This window comes from Lithobates pipiens, unplaced genomic scaffold (genome assembly GCF_037356315.1).
Source record: "Lithobates pipiens isolate NorthernLeopardFrog02 unplaced genomic scaffold, aLitPip1_a1.2 Scaffold_27, whole genome shotgun sequence".
NCBI classification, from domain to species: Eukaryota; Metazoa; Chordata; class Amphibia; order Anura; family Ranidae; genus Lithobates; species Lithobates pipiens.
Genome location: NW_027507788.1, coordinates 131,776,503 through 131,803,062, shown reverse-complemented (window position 1 = coordinate 131,803,062; position 26,560 = coordinate 131,776,503). Strand labels below are relative to the sequence as shown.

At 47.0% G+C, this 26,560-nt stretch overlaps 1 protein-coding gene and 1 long non-coding RNA gene across 4 annotated transcripts in view; one reads left to right on the top strand and one right to left on the bottom strand.

The window, feature by feature from the left end:
* The window catches only part of LOC143934127 (branched-chain-amino-acid aminotransferase, mitochondrial-like), a 95,177-nt gene extending 77,031 nt beyond the window's left edge, over positions 1-18,146 (bottom strand). Inside the window, exon 1 of one of the 3 annotated variants that reach the window (XM_077457454.1) lies at positions 17,943-18,146. In XM_077457454.1, the coding sequence (XP_077313580.1) occupies positions 17,943-18,131 (189 nt within the window). In that variant the 5' untranslated portion in view covers positions 18,132-18,146. Of the gene's footprint in view, positions 1-17,057; positions 17,221-17,942 lie in introns of those variants that run through there. The other 2 variants (XM_077457455.1, XM_077457456.1) reach the window with 2 other exon arrangements.
* LOC143934129 (uncharacterized) overlaps positions 1-25,357 on the top strand; it is a 53,999-nt gene extending 28,642 nt beyond the window's left edge. The window contains exon 3 of the long non-coding RNA XR_013263216.1: positions 25,159-25,357. This is a non-coding gene — a long non-coding RNA (uncharacterized LOC143934129). The remainder of the gene's footprint in view (positions 1-25,158) is intronic.
* Positions 25,358-26,560: the final 1,203 nt, after the last annotated feature.

The window sequence follows — 26,560 nt, the reverse complement described above, 5'->3', positions numbered from 1 at the left end:
CCTTACACGGATCGGTGATCAGGCGAGTCTCACGGACTCGCCGATCACAGAGCGCGCCGCGCGCGCCCCTCAGGGAGCGCGCCGCGCGCGCCCCTCAGGGGGCGCGCAGGCCGCTCGTAACCGGGACTACGTCAATAGACGTAGTCCCGAAAATGTGGGTCCGCGCTATTGCCGTCATTTTGCAATAGCGCGGATCCCAAGTGGTTAATTAACACCATTTCGTTTTCATTTAATACTTAATTTTAGGGTCAGTGGGTCTCTGTGCTTCTCTATGCAACGCAGGCAGATCGGGGCTGGTGGGAGGGGCCAACAGGGTGGTTTACATAACTTTCTAAAAACATCACATCACCCTGCTTAGGTATTCCTCTCAAAGCGGTATTATATGTTGAAAAAAAATAAAAAATTCTCTAATCTTACAGCGCTTGGTTAGCTCAACAAAAATGTTGGCCTCAGATTTACTTTAACCACTTGCCCACTGGGCACTTAACCCCCCTTCCTAACCAGACCAATTTTCAGCTTTCGGTGCTCTCACACTTTGAATGACAATTACTCAGTTATGCAACACTGTACCCATGTGAATTTTTTTTTTCCTTTTTTCCACACAAATAGAGCTTTCTTTTGGTGGTATTTAATCGCCGCTGGGTTTTTTATTTTTTGGGCTATAAATCAAATATGAAAATTCGCAAAAAAAATATTCTTTGTTTCTGTTAAAATTTATTGCAGAGTATTACACAGTATTGGCACTGAGCAGCGCTGTGGGCACTAAACATCCAGCCCACAGCACTGCTGCCATCTCTCCACCTCTCACTGTACCGATCGGTACAGAGAGGGGAGGGAGGAACTGGCGTCATAACATGACGCTGGTTTGTTTACATGCAATCACTCCGTCATTTGACGGAGCGATCACATGGTAAACGGCTGCTACCAGCGGCTGTTTACCGCGATCCTTGATCACGGATGTTTGCAGGAGCGTGCCCCAGGGGGTGCGCGAGAGCAACATTCTGGGAGGACGTCCATGGACATCCACCCAGAAAAACACGACTGCGCTGTAGCCGCCTTTCGGCTATGGCACGGTCGGCAAGTGGTTATCTGTGCAGGGTCATTAAATAAAGAAAAGTTTACATTTGGATGAGCCATGGAAACTGCTGAGTTCTTTTATAAGAAAATGGGGGGAGGGGGGGATTGATCAAATAATAACATCTATATTATTAATCAACACCCACTCTTCCCATCGTTTCATATAGGCAAGTCAACTTTGAAATATCACACATTGTAGGTGAAAAAAATAGTGTACAAATAAGCCCCGATCCTCCTCTTTCTGGGACCCAGCGGTCCTGGCTCCTCCCCCCTGCCGAGTGCCCCCCCAATAGCAAGCTGCTTCCTATATGGAATCATGCGGGCTCACTCCCAAGCTGCGCTCTGTGTGTGAATGGACACACAGAGCTCCCCTCCACATTGGCTCAATGATTGACATCCACTGCTGTGTGAGCCAATGAGGAGAGAGGGACCTGGGAGAACCGCTGCTCTCATGCACATCGCTGGATCAAAATGAGGCTCAGGCAAGTACAGGAGGGGGCTGTGGGGAAAGCTGCATCCAGAGTTTTTTTTTTTCTTAATGCATAAAATGCATTGAGGTAAAAAAAACAAAAAAAAATTCTTGAGCCTTTGGAACCAATTTAAGGCTGGGTTCACACCAATTTAGTCTACCACATTGCATTTTGGCGATTCCTATACAAATGACATGCAAACTCAGTGTGGTGCCAATTTGTATGGCTCAATTGGCACTGGACCCGCACCAAAAATGTGCAGGACCTGATTTTTTTTCTGTACTGGAATTGAATCACGTGAGTGTTCAGACCCATGTGATCCGATTCCACAGTTCACACTGCATTCTGCGAACCGATTTGGGGGCGTTATTAAATTTATATTGACACCCACAGCAGTTCGCAGAGTGCAGTCTGAACTGCCTGCGATTCTGATGCGGGAGAATCGCTGTGGTTCCTGCACCTCACCAGTGTGAAAACACCATAAGCCCTAATAATAGTTTAGGTGCTATAAGTATGATGTTTGACATGTAACAGTACTCTAGAATGATGGTTCTCATTAGGGCCCATGAAGCAACTATCTGCAAGGATCTGCAATTAGCTGCAGGAGAAATCAGCCTCCCATTACTTTCAATTACTCTCATTAGCCTGCAGCTAATCACCAGGAACCCTGCTGGGTCTCCTGCATGTCATTGGTTATGACCCCCATTTGCAAGTGTGAATGGAGCCTAAAGAATGAATGTCCCCTATGCTTCTGTCTTTGTACAGCTGGGAGAGAAAAGAAGATGACTACATCTGTCTCTGTGAAATGTGTCCTGACACCGCTGAATATGTGTGATGTGTACACATTTACACAGTCCTAATTTTTTTAAATGCCAAGAAAAAAAGTACCCTGGCTAGTTCTTGTAGATGTTGGCATTCCTATGTATGTTATATGCACAAATCAGGGTCATTCCTTATACATGCAGTAGAAGGACAAAATGTGCCACACAGCAACTGTACAAACCCACTGAATGCACTGTGTATACATAACTTAAAGCAGTTGTATACCCGCTGAATTTTATTTTTTTTAATCACCTGCAAAGGAAAAGGCATAATGAGCTAGTATGCACTGCATACTAGCTCATTATGAAATACTTACCTTAGAACGAGACCCCGACATCTGGCCCGATCCATGCAGAGGGACATGTTCCCTCTGCATTACTTCTGGGTATCGCAGCTCCGGCGTGGCGAGTGACCGGAGCCACAATATCATCACTCCTGCGCGTGGGAGATTTCTAACCTGCAGGGTTCGGCGTCTGCCAGACTTTCGGCCGAGAATTCCCTGTGTGCATGCGCCGCTGCAGTCAGTGGCGCATTGCAAGAGGAATATCTCCTAAACCGTACAGGTTTAGGAGATTTTTTTTTTACCTACAGGTAAGTCTTATTATAGGTCTCCTGTAGGTAAAAGTCCCAAAATCGACTGTACAACCACTTTAAGGCCCCTTTCACATGGACGATCCGTTCAGCTCCGCCTGTCAGTTTTTCAGGCGGACCTGAACGGATGCTCCATAGAGCTCTATGGAGCGTCGGATGTCAGCTGTGACAAGTCCGCTGACATCCGACCCGTTCCGATCTGAAAAAGTATGACGGAGGAAAAAGCTATTTTTCATTCCGTCATCGGATCGGGTGACGACGGACACTGCGGTCCATCGTCACCCGATCTCCCATAGGGGAGAGCGGCGCTGTGACAGGTCCATCCCTGCGCAGTGTGCAGAGACAGACCTGTCATCTTCCTGCTCCGGCGATCCCCGCTGAGCAAGCGGATATCCATGGAGCGGATCAGCACTGATCCGCCCCGTGTGAAAGGACCCTTAGGCTGCTTTCAGTCTTCATCTTGTATAAGAGCAGTATGAACAGCAAGCTTCGAGAAAGCATTTGCAGAGCTTTCAGCAAGCTTTGTTGAGGCTTTTAACCACTGAGCACTTAAACACCCTTAATAACCAGACCAATATTTTCAGCTTTCGGTGCTCTCACATTTTGAATGACAATTAGTCATGCAACACTGGACCTATATGAAATTTTTGTCCTTTTTTTCCACACAAATGGAGCTCTCTTTTGGTGGTATTTAATCACCGCTCGTTTTTTTTTTTTCGTGCTATAAAAGAAAAAATACAGAAAATTCTGTAAAAAAATGAATTTTTCTTTGTTTCCGTTATAAAATTTAGCAGATTAGTAATTTTTTGTTCATAAATTTTGGTTTCAAATTCAAGGTATTTGCGCAGCAATTTTTCGAATGCTTTTTTTTTGAAAAAAAAAACAGTTTTGTGCTTAAAAAAAAAAACAAAAAAAAAAACACAGTAAAGTTAGCCCAATTTTTGCATAATGTGAAAGATGAAGTTACGCTGAGTAAATAGATACCGAACATGTCACTCTTCAAAATTGCACATGCTCATGGAATGGCGCCAAACGTCGCTACTTAAAAATCCCCATAGGCGATGATTTAAAAAATTTTTTTACTGGTTATATGTTTTGAGTTACAGAGGAGGTCTAGGGCTAGAATTATTGCTCTCGCTCCAACGTTCGCAGCGATACCTCACATGTGTGGTTTGAACACCGTTTTCATATGTGGGCGGGACTTACGTATGCGTTCGCTTCTGCATGCGAGCACATGGGGACAGGGGCACTTTAAAAAAAAATATAAATTTTATTGTTCATTTTACTTTAATTTTAGTTTGACATTTTTTTCCCCCCCAAAAATTTTTTTGAGCACTTTTATTCCTATTACAAGGAATGTAAATATCCCTTGTAATAGGAATATGGCATGACAGGTCCTCTTTACAGTGAGATATGGGGTCAATAAGACCCCGCTTCTCACCTCTAAGCTGGGAAGCCTGAAAAAAAAAAATTAAAAAAATTAAAATAAAATAAAGATTCTGGCTTTGATCGTATTGGCGAGTCGGTAGAATCACCGGAGGGCAGTGGGAGGGATGTCTATGGCTGGGTATTGCAGGGTATCACCGAGTATGGCTGGGTATCTCCGAGTATGGCATTGCAGAGAATTGCGTTGCAGAGCATTGCAGGGTATTGGCGGGTGTTGCAAAGCATTGCAGGGTATTGGCGGGTGTTGCAGAGCATTGCAGAGTTGCAGGGTATTGCAGTGTGTTGGCGGGTGTTGCAGAGTGTTGCAGGGTATTGGCGGGTGTTGCAGAGCATTGCAGAGTGTTGCAGGGTATTGGCAGGTGTTGCAGAGCATTGCAGGGTATTGGCGGGTGTTGCAGAGCGTTGCAGAGTGTTTCAGGGTATTGGCGGGTGTTGCAGAGCATTGCAGGGTGTTGCAGGGTATTGGCGGGTGTTGTTGCATGGTGTTGCAGGGTATTGCTGCAGAGTATTGCTGCAGAGCATTGCAGCAGAGCATTGCAGCGTAATGGCAGGGTATGATGGGGTTAATTTTCGGTGAGCAGCGATGTGGGCACTGCAGATGCAGCCCACAGCGCTGCTGACACCGATCTCTTCCCCCTCCGCTGTACCGATCGGTGCAGAGAGGGGGAGGGAGGAGCCGGCGTCATAACATGACGCCGATTTGTTTACAAGTGATCACTCAGTCATTTGACGGAGCGATCACGTGGTAAACGGCCCCGATGAGCGGCCGTTTACCGTGATCCGTGATGCGCCGGGTCCTGTGGATGCTCTCGAGTGCGCGCGAGAGCGGAATTCTGGGAGAATGTCATATGACGGCTTCCCAGAGTTAAACAACCGCCCTGTAGCCGTCATTCGGCTATCGGGCGGTTGTTAAAGTGGAGGGCCACCCTGAAAACAAAAAAAAAATATTAAAAATTACAAAAAAATATAAAAAAAAAAAAAAATGAAAAAAAATTTTTTTTTTTTACTTACCAGAAATGCCTGTTGCTAGGCACTTTCTTCTAATCTTCCTCTTCCTCCTCCGCGGAGATCTTCTGTCTTCTGTCTTCGTCGCGGCGTCTTCTGGGTAATGAGTCACGCTGTGTTCTGGGAACTGTGTGTTCCAGAACACAGCGCGTCCCATTCAGAAAGCGCTGCGGGACTCGCGCATGCGCAGTAGGAAACGGGCAGTGAAGCCGTAAGACTCCACTGCCTGTTTCCCTTACAAGGAATGGCAGCACCGGGACCCGAGAGACGGGTCGGCCTCGGGCGGCCGACATCGCGGGCACCCTGGACAGGTGAGTGTGTTGATTAAGTCAGCAGCTGCAGTGTTTGCAGCTGCTGACTTTTTTTTTTTTTTTTTTTGTATAACCGGCCCTCCTCTTTAACCGCTTCCTGCCCGCCCTATAGCCGAATGCCGGCCTTAGGGCGGGCGGCTTCCCGTGCCTGGCCGTCCCTGGACGGCCTGGTGTTTACTTCCGCAATGCGCGCCGCCGCGGGCGCGCATCGCGGAAGTTCTGTGTTTGCCGTGTCCCCCGGGGACAGGCAAACACAGATCGCTGTAAACGGCCAATCACAGCGGCCGTTTACAGCGTGATCGGCGTGTCCAATGGGAGATGATCTCATATGTAAACATATGAGATCATCTCTCAGCGCCGCTCTCCCTCCTCACACAGACAGCGTGTGAGAGGGGAGAGAAGAACGGCTGCAGCAGCCGTCAGTGTAAAAAAGAAAAAAAAAAAAAAAAAAAGTAAAAAAAAAGTTTAATAAAAAGTGCCATCCTCCCCCAGAGCCATCCTCCCCCAGTGCCACCCCCCCCCCCCAGTGCCATGCCCCCCCCCCCAGTGCCATCCTGCCCCAGTGCCATCCTGCCCCAGTGCCATCCTGCCCCAGTGCCATCCTGCCCCAGTGCAATCCACCCCACCCCAGTGCCACCTGCCCGCAGTGCTATCTGTCCCCAGTGCCACCTGTTGTCAGTGCCATTTGTCCCCAGTGCCATCTGTCATCAGTGCCACGTATAAGTGGCATCTGTCATCAGTGCCACGTGTTATTAGTGCCACATAGTGCCATCTGTCATCAGTGCCACGTATTAGTGCCATCTGTCATCAGTGCCACGTATCAGTGCCATTTGTCATCAGTGCCACCTGTCAGTGTCACGTGCCATCTGTTGTCAGTGTCACGTGTCATCAATGCCACTTATCAGTGCCATCTGTCATCAGTGTCACGTGTCATTGGTGCCACGTATTAGTGCCATCTGTCACCGGTGGCACGTATTAGTGCCACGTATTAGTGCCACATGTCATCAGTGCCACGTATTAGTGCCACGTGTCATCAGTGCCACATATTAGTGCCACGTGTCATCAGTGCCACATATTAGTGCCACGTGTCATCAGTGCCACGTATTAGTGCCTGGTGTCATCAGTGCCACGTATTAGTGCCACGTGTCATCAGTGCCACATATTAGTGTCATCTGTCATCAGTGCCACGTGTCATCAGTGCCACGTATAAGTGTCATCATTGCCACGTATCAGTGCCATCTGTCATCAGTGTCACGTGTCATTGTCCTGGTATTTCAAAAGTGTAATAAGTAGTCAACAAGTTAGATGTGTAATTTATGCTCCTAGAACACGTGATGGCGCTCCCTGCATGTTGGGCCTCTCTATGTGGCCAGGCTGCGAAAAAGTCCCACACATGTGGTATTGTAATACTCAGGAGGAGTAGCAGAATTTTTTGGGGGGTGTCATTTGTGGTATACACATGCCACGTGAGAGAAATAACCTATTACAATGACAATTTTGTGGAGAAAAATAAAGAAAATGAAAAATCTTCATTTTGCAAAGAATTGTGGGAAAAAAATGACAACATCAAAAAGCTCACCATGCCTCTTACTAAATACCTTGGAATGTCTACTTTCCAAAAAGGGGTCATTTGGGGGGTATTTGTACTTTCCTGACTTGTTTGGGTCACAAGAAGCGAGATAGGCCACCAGTACATCAGATGTGATCAATTTTGTGCGATTCGCACCACAGCTTGTAGACTCTCTAACTTTCACAAAGACCAAATAATATCCACTAATTTGGGTTATTTTTACCAAAGATATGTAGCAGTATAAATTGTGGCCAAAATTTATGAAGAAAAATTAATAATTTGCATAATTCTGTCACAGAAACAAAGAAATATGCGTTTTTTTTCAAAATTTTCGGTCTTTTTTCATTTATAGCGCAAAAAATAAAAACCCCAGAGGTGATCAAATACCACCAAAAGAAAGCTCTATTTGTGGGAAAAAAAGGACACAAAATTCATTTGGGTACAGTGTTGCATGACTGAGTAATTGTCATTCAAAGTGTGAGAGCACCGAAAGCTGAAAATTGGTCTGGGCAGGAAGGGTGTTTAAGTGCCCAGTAAGCAAGTGGTTAAGTGGTTAAAGGACCATTCAGCTCCAGTTTGTAAATGCTGAGAACAGATCCAAATAGGAGTGTTGATTGCTACTTTAAAAACAAGCTGCTGGCAGGCTTTAGCATGCTTTCAACAAGCTTCAAGAAGTTCTGAAGCCTGCCAGCAGCTTGTTTAAAGTGGCAAGCAACACTCCTATGAAGTTCTGTGTTCAACATTTACAAACTGGAGCTGAATGGTACTTTAAAAGCTTGCTGAAAGCTCTTCAAATGCTTTGTCAAAGCTTGCTGTTCCCACTGCTCTTATGCAAGCTGAAAGCCATGTGAAACAGGCATTATGGGAAGGTTCCGTGGGGCAGCAGACTCTAACAAACCTGCATGACAACACAGTCTGCACCCTAACCCTAAGCTATGGCACCCAGGTGCCTAGGCATATGCAAATGTTGACTTTCTGAAAGTCATTATTTGCAGTGGATATAGCAACACTTAGAAGCTATTTACAGAAACACTGAAGGGATGACCTAGTACCTATTATGCAACGTACTATAACAGCACCCCTCTACTGTGAGATTAATGAATTGCTGATTTTAACCACTTGCCGCCCACCCTATAACAAAATGACGGCAGCAAAGTGGTTTCAAAATCCTGACCGGACGTCATATGACGTGACCAGGATTTTGAGCCACTGCGCGCCCCCGGGGTGGCATTGCGGCGTTTGTTGTTGCGGGGTGCCAGTCTGACACCCTGCAACTACGATCTCCGATGGAGACTCTTTACCACGTGATCAGCCATGTCCAATCACGGCTGATCACAGTGTAAATAGGAAGACCCGGTGATCGGCTTTTCCTCACTCGCGTCTGTCAGACACAAGTAGAGGAGAGCCGATCGGCTGCTCCTCTGACAGGGGGGGGTCTGTGCTGATCGATTATCAGTGCAGCCCCCCCCGAGGATACTCACACTGTACCACCAGGGACGCCACCAGACCACCAGGGATGCCCAGGACAAGGTATGCCACCCTAGACCACCAGGGATTCCAGTCAGTGCCCACAATGGACATCACTGATTGGCATCCATTAGTACAGTATATTATAATACAATGCCTATCAGTGCCCATCTATGCCATCTATCAGTGCCCATCCATGCCCATCTGTGCCGCCTACCCATGCCCATCTGTGCCGCCTACCCATGCCCATCCGTGCTGCCCATCTGTGCCAGCTATCAGCGCCAATTTGTGCCGCCCATCAGTGCCACCTAATCGGTGCCCATCATTGCCCATCAGTGTAACCCCATCAGTGAAGGAGAAAAACTTACTTACAAAGTTTTGAAACAAACAAAAAAAAAAAAAAAAAAAAAAAAAAAAAAAACCCACAGAGTTGATCAAATACCACCAAAAGAAAGCTCTATTTGTGGGAAAAAAATGATAAAAATTTAATTTGGGTACAGTGTAGCATGACCGCGCAATTGTCACTCAAAGTGCGACATCGCTGAAAGCTCAAAATTGGTCTGGGCAGGAAGGTGTTTAAGTGCCCGGTATTGAAGTGGTTAAGATATCAGATGTCATTCCTCCTCATGCATTAAAAAATGAAGCCTGCATTCTGGATGAATGGTTTGGAAAACGCCTCTTTCTTCGCACTGGTCTCCAGTTTTGCCTCCAGCGTCAGTAGAATGAACACAGCGTGTATGTGACAAAGCTGGCAAGAACTCTGCTGAACATGATACAACTTGTGCTCCAGCAACGAGCTGATAAGAGCATTTATTTATTTATTTATTTATTTATTTATATCTCTATATCTTATCACACTCTTTACTCCTTGCACCTAAGATGCCAAAATTACAAATACATGTCTGTAAATTGTCCTAAATACCCAATTAAAAAATAAATAAAATTAATGAATGTCACTTGTGTCACGCATCTTATTTTAAAGCACAATTATCCAATATGAAATTTGTCCTGCCTACTTCTCCGAGATATAAAGTAGAACTACACTGCATCTGAGCAGCACAAACCAAACACTCCATTTAACTCATTTTAAATAATCAAAGCAAACGCACCCATCCATGCTTTATTTTGCTAAAAAATGAAAAAAAAAATTATCTTAATGAGGATTAAGAATAGTCAAAGTTGATGGATTGCATGTGTGTTTTTAATGCATTCCAGTGTATTTGTATATGTATTTCTGGATGCATTCCAGATGTTTTTTTCCTTGTTCCCCCCCCCCCCCCCACTGTACTGGGGTTCAGTGCTTTGATGCTTTTTAGGGTTTTCCACTAAAGTTCTGTGCAGGAAAAAAACAGCATGTTTTACTTTTTTCCCCGGAAGTGAAAAAGCACTGGAATGCACTATGCTAGTGTGAGCTATGCCATTGGAATCCATATAACCACGCTATTTGGATGCACTACATGTAGTGTAAAATGGCCCAGAGTGTGAAATTACACTTAAAGGAAACCTGTGCTCTGAGAAATACGGTGGCTACCATTGCGGACCGCCATCAAAAAAAATGATCTTTTAACCTGGCTGTATCTGGTGGAGTCACTGCCCAGGACTGAGCTTGCGGATCAGTAAAGTTCTTTTCAGAATGCTGGTTCCGGGTTAGTAGCTCAGGAAGTACTAAAGCCAGAGGATCAGCATGACAGTCAGGAAAGTGGCATTTTAATTTCAGGAGCAGCCTCCATTTTGTCATGACAGATTGCCCACTGCTGGCCATGCATGGTTTGTTTCCTATGGGCTCAGTGTTACATTGTGATCTGTAACCCCTGTATACTAACTACATTTACTGCCATGTTGTCTACTATAAGCTCTAGTAATAAAAACATAGGTGTTTAAAATAATAAAAAAAAAAAAAAAAAAAAAAAAAAAAAGAGTAGAGGAATTATAAGGACTTGCAGTTCTGTACTGTCCCTATTATGGTACAGCAGCCAGCGAGCCTTGATTTCAGAACTGGAAAAAACAGCTTTGCATGTCGTCCCATCCATGGCCAACAGCAAGCTTGAGCGGTCTCCACTAGTCAGGCGGCATTGTTATTTTAGTAATAAAACTTGTTGCACATGGAGTATAAATGAGACCTGTTATAACTGTGGAAAGGTTGACAATTATGTGCATGTATGGGGGGGGGGGGGGGGTATCCTTAACCCCTTTACAACCACCCAGCACATTTGTGCAGTGGCAAAAGGGTGGTCTTTAACATCCATGCGCTGAACATATGAGTCGCTGGCAGCTGATTTTTTTTTTTTTACAGCATCTCACAGAAGTGAGTACACCCCTCACATTTTTGTAAATATTTTATTGTAGCTTTTCATGTGACAACACTGACACTTTGCTACAATGTAAAAGTAGTGAGTGTACAGCTTGTATAACAGTGTAACTTTACTGTCCCCTTAAAATAACTCACACAGCCATTAATGTCTAAGCCGCTGGCAACAAAAGCGAGTACACCCCTAAGAGAAAATTTTCAAATTGAGCCCAAAGTGTCAATATTTTGTGTGGCCACCATTATTTTCCAGCACTGCCTTAACCCTCTTGGGCATGGAGTTCACCAGAGCTTCACAAGTTGCCACTGGAGTCCTCTTCCACTCCTCCATGATGACATCACTGGGCTGGTGGATGTTGGAGACCTTGCACTCCTCCACTTTTAGTTTGAGGATGTCCCATAGGGTTTAGGTCTGGAGACATGCTTGGCCAGGCCATCACCTTTACCCTTAGCTTCTTTAGCAAGGCAGTGGTCATCTTGGAGGTGTGTTTGGGGTCGTTATGTTGGAATACTGCCCTGCTGCCCAGTCTCCAAAAGGAGGGGGGATCATGCTCTGCTTCAGTATGTCACAGTACATGTTGGCATTCAGGTTTCTCTCAATGAACTGTAGCTCACCAGTGTGGGCAGCACTCATCCAGCCCCAGATCATGACACCACACACGCTTGACACCATCTGAACCAAATAAGTTTATCTTGGTCTCATCAGACCACAGGACATGGTTCCAGTAATCCATGTCCTTAGTCTGCTTGTCTTTAGCAAACTATTTGTGGGCTTTCTTGTGCATCCTCTTTAGAAGAGGCTTCCTTCTGGGAAGACAGCCATGGAGACCAATTTAATGCAGTGTGCAGCGTATGGTCTAAGTACTGACAGGCTGACCCCCTACCCCTTCAACCTCTGCAGCAATGCTGGCAGCACTCAAACGTCTATTTCCCAAAGACAACCTCTGGATATGACGCTGAGCACATGCACTCAACTTCTTTGGTCGACCATGGCAAGGCCTGCTCTGAGTCAAACCACTGTATGGTCTTGGTCACAGTGCTGTAGCTCAGTTTCAGGGTCTTGGCAATCTTCTTACAGCCTAGGTACCATCTTTATGTAGAGCAACAATTCTTTTTTTTTTTTTAGATCCTCTGAGAGTTCTTTGCCATGAGGTGCCATGTTGAACTTCCAATGACCAGTATGAGAGAGTGAGAGCGATAACACCAAATTTAACACACCTGAGACCTTGCAACACTAACGAGTCACATGACACCGGGGAGGGAAAATGGCTAACTGGACCCAATTTTGGCATTTTCACTTAAGGGTGCACTCACTTTTGTTGCCAGCAGTTTAGACATTAATGGCTGTGTGTCGAGTTATTTTGAGGGGACAGCAAATTTACGTTATACAAGCTGTACACCCACTACTTTACATTGTAGCAAAGTGTCATTTCTTCAGTGTTGTCACAAGAAAAGATAATAAAATATTTACAAAAATGTGAGAAATGTACTCACTTTTGTGATACTGTATGCTGAGAGTGCGCTCACAGCCCAAAACCAGATGGGTATCTGACAAGACTGGCATCCGATCATGTGACCATTGTCACACAATCGCTGATCCTTCTCTACCCGAGTGTTCTGCTCACACAGGATGGCCGATTCAGAAAAGTTTTGAAAAAGCATTGTGGGAAGGATATCTATTCGGAAGGCAATGGATGGCCTTTAAAAATAATCTCAAAGCAGAACTAAACTCGCCATTCAGACTGCTGCATTACTGCAATGCACGTCAGCACACACCATGTGCACTGGTCCCATTCTTTCTGAAACGCACCCCCAAACTGCCTTGTCCACAGATGTGCAGTGCAACACACAACTACGCCGTACAGTGCCAGGCATAGTGAATTCACCATTTTTGTGTGATGGCAACCAATTCATTTTGAATGAGCTGTCTTGATACAACTCACATTGACAAATTACAAAATGCGCATTAACATGCCACTATAGTGAGAATGGTCATCACATTTAAGCCCTTGTACACATGGCTGGACATTCCGACCACAAAATCGGTCTGATTTTTTCCAACGGATTTTGTCCAAAACTGGTGTTGCATACACACGGTCGGACAAAGTTGTCAGGAAATCCGGACGTGGAGACGTACGTTCGTTCGTTACGACGGGACTAGGTTCAGGCTAGTAGCCAATAGCTTTGGTTTCGTAATTTGATCTGAGCTTGCGTTGCACTTTGTCTGATCGGAATTCTCTACAAACGATTGGACAAAGTCCGATCGGATCATTTTGTTGGAAAATTTAATATCCAGCTCTCAAACTTTGATGGTCGGACATTCCAGTGGAAAAAGTCAGATGGAGCCCACACATGATCGGACATTTTCCGTTGGAATATCCGACAGTGTGTACAAGGGCTAAGGCATATCTCTAGTGATGACTGTCAAGGTTGCCTGTGTGCTTATATCAGCACCAGTCCAAACTTTCAAGCCCTCAAATGGTTGGCGTCAAAGCTGGTCACATGTGCAGCACCAAAGAGAGCACAGGCCAAGATGGCACCTTCCTTGACGGTAAAAGATAGGTGGTTTTAGTTCCACTTTAAATTTGCTTTAAAGCCCCATACACACTATCAGTTTTTCCTTCAGGTTTACCAAAACCATGTAGTGCAAGGGCCTGCCCGATTGCATACAAGTTGAAACTCCTAAGGTTTGACCTCATATTATATGGTTTTGGTAAATCGGAAGGAAAAACAATAAATAAAAAATTTGCAGAAAATCTGATAGTGTGTATGGGGCTTAAGAGTCCATCTGCATATGTTGTATGTTAGGAGTATGTAGTGCCATGACAATGAGCACTATACATTGTTGTCTGAAAGCTGTGACATCACCTGACTCTTCAGAGGGTGACCTTGGGGAAGTCTCTCACTGTGTAGAATGACAAGCTTTGATTTACAACAATGGCAGGTAGTGTGGCCTGAAGTTTTACACTGGAATGTATATCATCTGCGGTGTGTTCGCAGAGAAAAGATAAGAGAGGAGTGAAATCACCAGCTAAGAAGCCCATAGATTATGCAATTTTCTTTTCTTCCTCCACATGTTGAAGGAAAGAAGATCACTCTGCTATTGTGTTTTACCAGCGAGGGGGGGGGGGGGGGGGAATGGCACGGGTAGCCTTCCTTGCCATCAGAATATACTGATCAGGAAAAAAAAAGAAACAGGCAGGTTGTATAGAAGTCAATCGGTAGATCAACTTCTGTACAACCAGCCTGCCCATACATGGATCAAAATTTGTCTGGTCCCTGCTTAACCAGCAGACATTCAATACATGTATGGTTGCCTTAACCCCTTGTTATGGCATATTGTATTTAAATCCAGTTGATAAATGATCATGAGATCTGCCAGCACAGTACAGACAGGTATAATTAGGGTAAACATTACCTCCCCAGCCCCTTCTGCATAGCAGAGAAAAACTTCCATTTTCAAGAAAGAGCAAGTAAAATCTAATAGCAATTAAAAAATAATAATAATATGATGCTATGTGACTGGGGGCACAAAACAAACATAAATTGGCGTTATGCCAATCTGGCTGAAAAAGTAGAAATACACTTTTAAAAAAATTCTGTTAATGTGACAACTTTTATTTTACTTCAGAGTTCCTTTAAATCCAGGAAACGATCAGTCTAAGCTACAGTGTGATGGGCACATTTGAGGTGGTCATACCACTCTGACCAATAATCTGGCAGTAGAATGTACATTGATGATTAGACATACTGACTATGTTGGTTTGGGTTAAACTGTAGCCTGTGAAGACAAGTTGTAAGGTATAGAACACCAGGAATATAATATATTCATAAGATAAAAAACGTGCATGTAATTGCATTGAGGCCTGCAGAGCGTCCTTACCAATTATGTAACACTGCAACCCCAATCAGTGCGCTGTGGATATAATGTAACGGCTCTTACATTGTTTTATTGCAGCCCCAGTTGTGCACAGAGGTTCGGACCTCCTGATACTGGGCTGGGGGGAGTCAAGACTACAGCCCAATGATCTCATCACACTTGTGATCCTTTGAGATCTGTCTGCAAATTCAACTTGATTCTCTCTTTCTTTCCACCACGGGTGGAAGGAAAAAAACAAAAAAAATGCTTGAATTGGGGAAAGCCGCCCGCAGTGCTATTGTGTTCTGCTGGCTGGTTGTACTCAAGTCGATGGATGGATGGACTATTTGGGTATAATTAGCCTGCCTATACATAGATCAAATCTTGGCTGGTCCCTGCTGAACTTTGTTGCATGTATGACTGGCTTTAGATGTGATGTGCACATATACCGTGGTGTCAGGTGGAGTATAATATACACTACTAATAAAGTAAAAGTGTATAAAGCAAACTGTACTCAGCCAACCAGCAGTCTGCGTAATAAGCATACCCAACCAGCACTCTCCTGTGACACTCCGCCCACAATGAATGGGCAGTCACATGGGAGGGGGTCACAAGGTACGACTGGCACAATTCACAATGTTGATATGAAGGCTGGGGGCCGATCAGGTGTGATGAGGGGACTACACAGGCTGGCAGTTGCTTTCACCTGTACATAAGAGGGATGGGGCACAGCTTTTACCGTGGAGCCAACATGTTCCAATGTGTGAGGATGTACACCAACACCACATTACAGAGTCCGACTACTACAGTGTATGGACAGCTTCACTTTACAATCTGATTGTACAATCTCCTTTACATCTACTAACAATTATGTAACGTAGGGGCCTGCCTGATTGGATACAGAGTGCTAGGATAGTTTCTATAGGTTCCTAATATAACGATTTTCGTGAATCTAAAGACTGCAATGTGTGTGATGATCCCACAGTACACCATACACTGACCAATCTCTATACAATCCACTTCAGACTGACCTAAACTACACAATTTCCAATCAAGCAAATCGGGGCACTACATAGTTGTTGGTGGAATTAACAGAGATTGTAAATTGTGTGGGGAGTGTCATGGTGGCCAGGCACACTTTGATCTTATTATCCAATTGATGGGCGATTCAACTGAATTGGCAAACGATTAGATGGCTAGAACTCCCGTTCTGATTGGATTCCGGAGTGAGAAGACTAGCCGGGGGAAAATATTATGAACTACTCCACAATATCAGATAGTTTGTTTATGAATATGATTATATACTGATCAATCAGGATATGAGATCTGATCAATTGTATCCTTACTAGAAATCAAAATCCAACTGATAGAATCGTATGTCAACTATAGATCAATTATTCTGATCAGTAGAAATCAAACATTTATAAAAGTGTGCACAGCTGCCATTATTTAGGTGGGCAGGGTTGTGACCTCTGGTAGGTGTCACCGTTGTGTCCCCATTCAGTAGATTAAGGTGGGGTCACAGGTGAGGAATGAGGACTATCAGACTAAAATACTGACAGAGCATCTCCTCCTCACCCCATCCATGGGAAACCATTTGTAGAGACATGACCATCACATGATCACATGATCACTTGTATCCTAAATACCCCACAATACCCCGGGATCATCTCCACAACCAGAGCACCCTTTTCTACATCCCAGACCCTGCCAGTCTCACCCCTCCTGCTGCATTCTACACACCACAATGCATGGACCTTCCCCCAGGCTGTCATTGGCACAGCAGTCAGGATCTGACAACCCCAATACATCGAGCTGGTGAGAGAGATAAACCTGGATGATCCACCTGGACTCCGACCATCCCAGGGTGGGCTGTCCCTTTAAGTTTACAAATATACAAAAAGAAAACAAACAGAGAGGAAGTGAGGCTCATCTATACATAGGGACAGATCCATCCATACACTGGGAGAGATGCATACATACGTCCATACTTAGGGACACATCCGTCCATACATACATAGGGAGATAGAGAGACACAAACGGGTAGAGATGTATAGATAAAGAGGAAGATAGCAGTGTGTGCTGATGGGTTCCTCTCTCTACATCCTCCTCCTCCCCGGGTCCGCACACTCACCCTCACCCCGGATAAAGCCGCCCCAGCTGCCATGCTCAGTGTGTACCCTCCGAATGACTTCTCGTTCCGCCGCTCCGAAGGTTCCTACCCGTCTGATAGAGGAGAGGGAGAAAGCGGGCGGAGCCTGAGCGACCCAACCATACAAGTCTACCGACCTCTCCTCCTCACTGCTCATCACACCGAGCCTGAGGAGACCTCACTACACACACCCATTCTCTATATACTGACAGATACTTACCTCTAATATACTACACACCCCCCACCCCCTTATCCTATACTAATACCAGACGCTACCCTACCTCTAATATCATCTGCTACTATACCTCCAGTGCCATATACTACAATACCAGACACCACTATACCTCCAGTATTCTATACTACTACACTCACTCACTGGCCACTTTATTATAACCAGCATAACATACACTACTATACCTCCAATACCATACACCACTATACCTCCAATACCATACACCACTATACCTCCAATACCATACACCACTATACCTCCAATGTGATACACCACTATACCTCCAATACCATACACCACTATACCTCCAATGTGATACACCACTATACCTCCAATACCATGCGCCACTATACCTCCAATACCATACTCTACTATACTTCCAATATCATACACTAATTTACCTCCAATATCATACACCACTATACCTCCAATATCATATACTACTATACTTCCAATATAATACACTACTATATCTCCAATGACATAAACTACTATACTTCCAAAATAATACACTACCATACCTCCACTGTCATACACTACTATACTTCCAATATAATACACTACTATACCTCCAATACCATACACTATTATACATCCAATACCATACACTACTATACGTCCAACATCTGACTTACATGCTTATTATGTGGCTTGAATATATTTTGGGTCATTAACATGCAGATCAGGAGTTGTGATCTCACTTCATGGACTGGACGTATTAAATCTGGAGCCCAACATTTAGGATGTTTAGACAAGCGATAGTTCCTATAGATGGTTTTCTGTAGACAGGGAAGCAGCCCCTCGCCCATTGCATGGTGCCCCATGTCCTCAGGGCTCTCTATTCAGATGGAAACCTCCAATCAGGACACAGATCTACATACACCCCCCTGCATTGTGCACAGATCCCAGCTATGTATACAGGGGGCCCAGAGCCCACACTGGGGACTGCTGGAGGCCACTGATGTGCACAATGGGGATTTATCAGAGTAGTACATGCCTTCTACTAGTACATAATCACCCCTCCCCCATTCACCTCCATAGTGCCACATGCACTACACAGGCCGGGCATTGTGTGTCATTGTAGCCCATGGTGATTCTGGGAGAACACACAGGAACAGCGCCTGTATGTCTGTATATAAGTAACCTGCTGTGTGTATCCACATCACCCCTCCACCGCTGCAGTATTGTGACAGCTCATGTGTGATGGGCTCGGTGTGCTGACACAGGTCTAGACACTTGTTTACAAAGAAAGCAGAAGCCATAGCACACCGGTGTTACATTGTTTTGGTTCCCCGCGGTGAGATTGGTTCCGGTGTCACACTATTCTGGTTCCCCGCAACCAACAATAAAAACAATAAGCCAGCCACGTGTCTCACTCCCCCAACCACGACGTTCTCACCGCCGCCCAATCAGAGAGCGATCCCACACCCGCCGCCCTCTGTTAGATTACACCCATACAAGGGCGGCGAGGGCAGCCAATCACGGGGAGTCCCGCTGCCACACCTCCGTACAGGTGATCAGCTGATGGGAATAGAAGGCGGGAGAAGTAGGTCACGTGGCGGGGTTACTGGCGGTTGTATGTGGAGGAGAGAGATGTGTGCTGTGCAATGTCAGTGCAAGGAGAGGGCGGGGCGTCGCCTGACACGTTCTACGAATACCTCACAGCGTGTTCTTCGGGGAATCTTCACTGACTGGAAAGTCAGCTGATATAAGTCGGTGTTCAGGGGCTTGTCACATCTCTGTGGAGATATTATACATTCATATACACTGTATGTGTGGATGTGCAAAGCAGGGATAAGAAACAAATAGATCATTAGTGAAAAGCAGCACTCATTGTTAGGGCACACCTTCCCTGCCAGTGTCATTACCAGTGTTCTGACACAAAGTGTCCACCTATCAAATAGTGTCCGGGCTGTACAGCGCAGGAGCAGCGCTTGCACAGTACGGAGGACAAGGAGACTCCGAACATCTCAGAAGAACGGCGCCTGCGCACTGAGTCCAGGTTGAAGCCCCACCATCCAAGTGAACATAGGGTTGCTCAAGGAAACAGGGACCCTTGGGGGCTCGCCTCGCTCTCCACGCTTAGGGCACGGCCTCGCCTCGCTCTCCACGCTTAGGGCACGGCCTCGCCTCGCTCTCCACGCTTAGGGCACGGCCTCGCCTCGCTCTCCACGCTTGGGGCACGGCCTCGCCTCGCTCTCCACGCTTGGGGCACGGCCTCGCCATGCTTGGGGCACGGCCTCGCTCGCCACGCTTAGGGCACGGCCCGCCTCGCTCGCCACGCTTAGGGCACGGCCTTGCCTCCCTCTCCACACTTGGGGCACGGCATCACTTCACTCACCACGCTTCGGGCACGGCCTCGCCTCGCTCTCCACGCTTGGGGCACGGCCTCGCCTCGCTCTCCACGCTTGGGGCACGGCCTCGCCTCGCTCTCCACGCTTGGGGCACGGCCTCGCCTCGCTCTCCACGCTTGGGGCACGGCCTCGCCTCGCTCTCCACGCTTGGGGCACGGCCTCGCCTCGCTCTCCACGCTTGGGGCACGGCCTCGCCATGCTTGGGGCACGGCCTCGCTCGCCACGCTTAGGGCACGGCCCGCCTCGCTCGCCACGCTTAGGGCACGGCCTTGCCTCCCTCTCCACACTTGGGGCACGGCATCACTTCACTCACCACGCTTCGGGCACGGCCTCGCCTCGCTCTCCACGCTTGGGGCACGGCCTCGCCTCGCTCTCCACGCTTGGGGCACGGCCTCGCCTCGCTCTCCACGCTTGGGGCACGGCCTCGCCTCGCTCTCCACGCTTGGGGCACGGCCTCGCCTCGCTCTCCACGCTTGGGGCACGGCCTCGCCTCGCTCTCCACGCTTGGGGCACGGCCTCGCCTCGCTCTCCACGCTTGGGGCACGGCCTCGCCTCGCTCTCCACGCTTGGGGCACGGCCTCGCCTCGCTCTCCACGCTTGGGGCACGGCCCCGCCTCGCTCGCCACGCTTAGGGCACGGCCCCGCCATGCTTAGGGCACGGCCCCGCCTCCCTCTCCACACTTGGGGCAAGGCATCACTTCACTCACCACGCTTAGGGCACGGCCTCGCCTCGCTCTCCACGCTTGGGGCACGGCCTCGCCTCGCTCTCCACGCTTGGGGCACGGCCTCGCCTCGCTCTCCACGCTTGGGGCACGGCCTCGCCTCGCTCTCCACGCTTGGGGCACGGCCTCGCCTCGCTCTCCACGCTTGGGGCACGGCCCCGCCTCACTCGCCACGCTTAGGGCACGGCCCCGCCTCACTCGCCACGCTTAGGGCACGGCCCCGCCTCGCTCGCCACGCTTAGGGCACGGCCCCGCCTCGCTCGCCACGCTTGGGGCATGGCCTCGCCTCCCTCTCCACACTTGGGGCACGGCATCACTTCACTCGCCACGCTTGGGGCACGGCCTCGCTCGCCACGCTTGGGGCACGGCCTCGCTCGCCACGCTTGGGGCACGGCCTCTCCACGTTTGGGGCACGGCCCCGCCACGCTTGGGGCACGGCCCCGCCACGCTTAGGGCACGGCCCCGCCTCCCTCTCCACACTTGGGGCACGGCATCGCTTCACTCACCACGCTTAGGGCACGGCCTCGCCTCGCTCGCCACGCTTGGGGCGCGGCCTCGCCTCGCTCTCCACGCTTGGGGCGCGGCCTCGCCTCGCTCTCCACGCTTGGGGCGCGGCCTCGCCTCGCTCTCCACGCTTGGGGCGCGGCCTCGCCTCGCTCTCCACGCTTGGGGCGCGGCCCCGGCCCGCTCTCCACGCTTGGGGCGCGGCCCCGCCTCGCTCTCCACGCTTGGGGCGCGGCCTCGCCTCGCTCTCCACGCTTGGGGCGCGGCCTCGCCTCGCTCTCCACGCTTGGGGCGCGGCCTCGCCTCGCTCTCCACGCTTGGGGCGCGGCCTCGCCTCGCTCTCCACGCTTGGGGCGCGGCCTCGCCTCGCTCTCCACGCTTGGGGCGCGGCCTCGCCTCGCTCTCCACGCTTGGGGCGCGGCCCCGGCCCGCTCTCCACGCTTGGGGCGCGGCCCCGCCTCGCTCTCCACGCTTAGGGCGCGGCCCCGCCTCGCTCTCCACGCTTAGGGCACGGCCCCGCCTCGCTCGCCACGCTTAGGGCACGGCCTCGTTTTGCTCACCACGCTTCGGGCACGGCCTTGCTTCGCTCTTTTATATTCTAACTATGTCCACTTGGATGGTGGGGCTTGAACCTGGACTAACTGCACAGGCGCCGTTTATCTTCAGAGATGTTCGGTTTCTCCTTGTCCCCTGTACTGCGGACACTATGTGATGGGGGACACGATCTGATCGGACACCGGAAACATCTGACTTCCATAGGACTGAGAGTTACCAACAGAGGGAAACAGGAAGTGAGAGGAAATCTCCCCTAGGAAGGGAAATTCTTGTCTCTTCATTTAAAAACTGGAATCCCAGCTGGAATGAATTGCAGGTATGTTGTGGATCTGTTTATACATTAAAGTATAACTAAAGGCAATGTTTTATTTTATGTTGGATAGAGTGGGGAGAGATAAGAACATCTGTCAGCCTTTATTACTGCCTGTGCCCCTGGCAAAGAGACCCCCCCCCCTCTCTCTATTTCCCCTGTTTATCATTGAAAGTAAAAGAAAATCCCACATTTTGGGTTGTTCCCAATAAAGTAATAGAAAGGAAATCCCTTAATTTGCAGGGATTTCCTCTCACTTCCTGTTTGGCTATGGGACAGGAAGTGAAAGGAAATCTCTGCAATGGAACACAGATGGCAAAAAAATAATAATCTGACAGGGGTTATAACCCTCCCTTGTTCTATCCAAAATAAAAAAAAACAAGTTTCGCCTACAGTTCTAATTTAACTTTATAACACAAGGTATTATATCTGTCAATTTGCAGACTGAAGTTCCTTTATTCATTCCTATCTCTAATCATTTTTGCAATGCCATTTTTCCTTGTATTGAAATCCTGGTCTAGGTCCTCGCTTATTAAATGGTTTTAATTGAAATGTTATAACATTCTCTTTTGATATATATTAGTGTTTGTGTATCACATATGTTTTGTGTGACAAATATCCTTTTCCAGAGAATCTTTTTGGCAGCAGGTGATTCTCATTTACTACAAATGACATCAATGAATGTGAGTGCTTCCAGTCACTTTGTTTTTCACATATACAGTAGAGCTGCACGATTCTGGGGAAAAATTAGATCATAATTTTGTTTGCTTAAAGTGGGGTGCCCCCTAAAAAAAAAAAAAGGCAGCAGCTACAAATACTGCAGCTGCTGACTTTTAATAATCGGACACTTACCTGTCCCAGCGTCCAGCGATGTGGGAGTACGAAGCCCCCCTCGTTCCCCCGCTCCACTCGTGGCACTGGCATTCTTACTGTGGGCACCTGGCTGTGGCTTCACAGCCGGGCACCCACTGTGCATGCGCGAGCGGCACCGCACGCTGTGATACGCCGCACAGTCATCTGGGACACATGACGGGTCCCAGTTGACTGTGCGGCGCCGAGGGGAAGTGATGTCACCAGCCCGGGCCATGAAGGAGGCAGACTACAAGGGACCCCCTAGCAACAGGCATTTAGAGGTGAGTAAAAATGTATTTATTTTTCCAATTATTTCCATCTAAGCATAGAAAATCTGCAGATAATCTATAGGTGTATGACCAGCTTTAGAATAAAAAGATCACGAGTCTCGCGGTGTAAAATCTTTCACATTATACATAAAAAAAAATTGGGCTAACTTTAATGTTTTTTATTTTTATTTCATTAAGGCTGGGTTCACATTGCAGCACTACGGGAACGCAGCGAATCCGCGGCGGGTTCCCGCATCGCATGCCTCCCAGCAGCAGTTCACACTGCCCTATGCAAACTGCTGGGAGTGTCAGTGAAATGTTAATGACACCCCCAGATCAGTTCGCATATCGCAGTGCGATCTGCAAACTCGGACAGGAATCGGATCGCATGGTGTGAACACCCATGCGATCCGATTCTGCTGCGGACCAAAAAAAGGGTCCTGTGCGAGTTTGGGGCGGGTGCGATGCGAATTCAGCCATACTATCTGTATGGCTGAACTTGCATCGCACAGAGATCGGATGTGATTTGCACTGCAGTGCGGCGCGAATCGCATCCGGTTCTTGTAGCCGCAGCGGTGTGAACCCAGCCTAAGACCCCTTTCACACTGAGGCACTTTTCAGGTGCTTTCATGTTAAAAAAGCACCTAAAAAGCTCACAAAAAAATATTTCCATTAAAATCAATGAAACAAGCGCTCAGTGTTTTACTGGCAGTTTAGAAGCGCCTCAGAGCCAGTTCATACTGGGACAACTTGTCAGGTGCCCGTTCTGTACAATAGAACCGTTCTATGAGTCGCTCCGGCTTAGAAAAAGGTTCCTATATGACTTTGGGGGCGACTTGCATTGATTTCTATAGAGAAGTAGTTTTGCAAGTCACTGCTGCTGTCGTGCCCAGGTCGCCTGAGGCAGTCGCGCTGCAAGTCGTGCTGCCTCAGTGTGAACCGACAGTGTAAAAGGGGCCTAAGGTGTATTTTTTTTTTTTCCCCAAAAAATTGCATTTGAACGACTGCTGCGCAAATACAGTGTGACATAATATATATATATATATTTCTATAAATAAAATGTTTGGGGATTCTAGGTAATTTTCTAGCAAAAAAATGATTTTAACTTGAAACCAACAAATGTCAGAAAAAGGTTTAGGCCCCTTTCACACATGCGGACATTATGTCCGTATTTCATCCAGCCGTTTGGCATACTGGGTGTCTGCGGATGTTCATATCGTCCGCCTCCGCTACTGTCCGATTCTACAGACGGAGAAAAATCCTATTTTTCTATCCGTCTGTAGAGCCGATCGGATGAACACGGACAGACGGTCCGTGTTCGTCCGATCCCCCATAGAGGTGAATGGAGAGCTGACAGGGTGGTCCCTGCACAGTGTGCCGGGACCACCCTGTCATCTGTCGGCTCAGCCGGATCAATGGAGCGATAACCGCTGAGCATGATCCGTCCCGTGGGAAAGGGGCCTAACTGTCCCCACCACCGCACCGATCACCCCAGACTGTCCTCTGACTCCCGGTGTGTTCCTCCTCACAGTGTGCAGGGACCGCCCTGTTATCCGCCAGCTCAGCGGGCACAACGGAGCGATCCCCGCTGAGCAAGCGGATTATCACAGGGGGGATCATTAGTGATCCGTCCCATGTGAAAGGGGCCTTAGTGTTTAAGTGGTTAAACTTCCTTCGTTTACACACCAAAGTATTTCTTTGCTCTAAAGGACAAATCATTATAATGTTTATACTTAAGTTCCACTGCTAAAGAATGTTGTGATTCTTGGCATACTGCCCCCTTTTTTTCCCCTTTCTTTTGACAGCTGTTGGCTTTAGCAGAGCAGAGAGAATTCTCTGCATAGAAAGAATCTGGAAATATTTAGTGAAGATCGCAATGGGAAAAAAATTGCGATAACAGTAATAACTTAGTTTGCAAGATTATATATATATATATATATATATATATATATATATATATATATATATATATATATATATATACACTTTCTCTCTTTTTTAAAATAGTGTTTTACACATCTTTATCGTTCCTGGTTCCCACATTTGCCCGGGAGATTGCCTTTACAGGCTTTGCGATGCCTGAGCATTTTGGTGCTAGCCATTTGGGTGAGTTTTCTCCTGCTCCTATAATTACATTCCTATTGGGTCCTATCTATACTACTGGGGGGGTTTACCATGATTTGTATGTACATTTGAGGTCATGGATATGGCGTCTCACTATGTTGGTTGGTGACCCGTTCTTTTTTTTTTTATATGATGGTTTATTTTATATGTTTTTCTTGTAGATCATTCTCTGATATGTATACTCCTGAGGAAGCGGGTCACCGCGAAACATGTAGAGTTCGCAACTGGAGAATTGTTTCTTTTGAAAATATTGCGGAATTTGTTTGATCTTTCTGTTTCCAGATTGCGTCAGAGAATTGGCTGCTTCTCTGTTTTTTAACTAAAAATATTTTCTATATAATAAATTTATATCTTTCTAAATTCATTGTGTAAGTCCATACTTTACCATGAGACTCCATTTGCCTCCACTTTTTTTCAATTTCTCTATTTAGTTTCAGGACAAAGGTACTTTATTCATTTTTTATTTTTTTATTTTTATTTTTTTATCAAGTAGCATTTCATATGCCATTAGTACTATATTAAAGCAAACAAAAAAAAATCCAGTATATATCCCATAGTTTGGCACTTTAAAGGGGTTGTAAAGGTTTGTGTTTCACCTTAATATATCCTATGCATTAAGGTGAAAAAATACCTGGCAATGATGGCCCCCCGTTTACTTACCTGAGCCCGTTCGCCTGCTGTGCACGTCCCCCGGTGTCCTCTTCTCCACGGAGTCTGGCTGTTGATTGGATAGATTGATAGCAGCGCAGCCATTGGCTGGCGCTGCTGTCAATCACATCCATTGATGCGGCCACGGGGGGGGGGGGGGTATGTGGGACCGACGCATACACTCTGTCTATGGACGTAGCATGTATGACAGGGAGCGTGCCCACAAGCTAACCCCCTCGGGATAGAGCTTCCCAGAGGGGGGTTAGCTATTGCGGGGAGGAGCCGAGACAGCCTCAGAGGGACCCCAGAACAGGAGGATTGGGACTACTCTGTGCAAAATGAACTGCACAGTGGAGGTAAGTATAACATGTTTGTTATTTAAAAAAAAAAACCCGTACAAACCAATCAATATACACTTATTGGGATTTTATTTTTATCAAAGACTTGTAGAATACATTTTGGCCTAACTTCATGAAGAAATTATTTATTTATTTATTTTTTTTTATACATAAATTCTGTTTGGGTATAGTGTTGCATGGCTGCACAATTACCAGTTAAAATAGTGCAGTGCTAAGTAACAAAAAATGACCTGGTCATGAAGGGGATAAAATGTTCCGAGAGCTCAAGTGGTTAAACCTTTTTATTGTATACAATCATGATCTAAACATAAAGTGCCCTGTACAATAAAAATCACCAAGTCTTCCACATAGTGATAATGATACTAAAAGATTACAGTGTTACTAAACCCATGACCCTGCATTCACTATATCTGGTCTCCCACAGTACACAGAACATGGACATGCAAATTGTTTTAGTAAATATAAACTGCTAAATACCTTTTCTCGTCAGCAGTATATAGCAGTCTTGTGACTTCTCTCAGTGCCTGGTTAAAGCTTGTAGGAAGTGTTTTTTCCT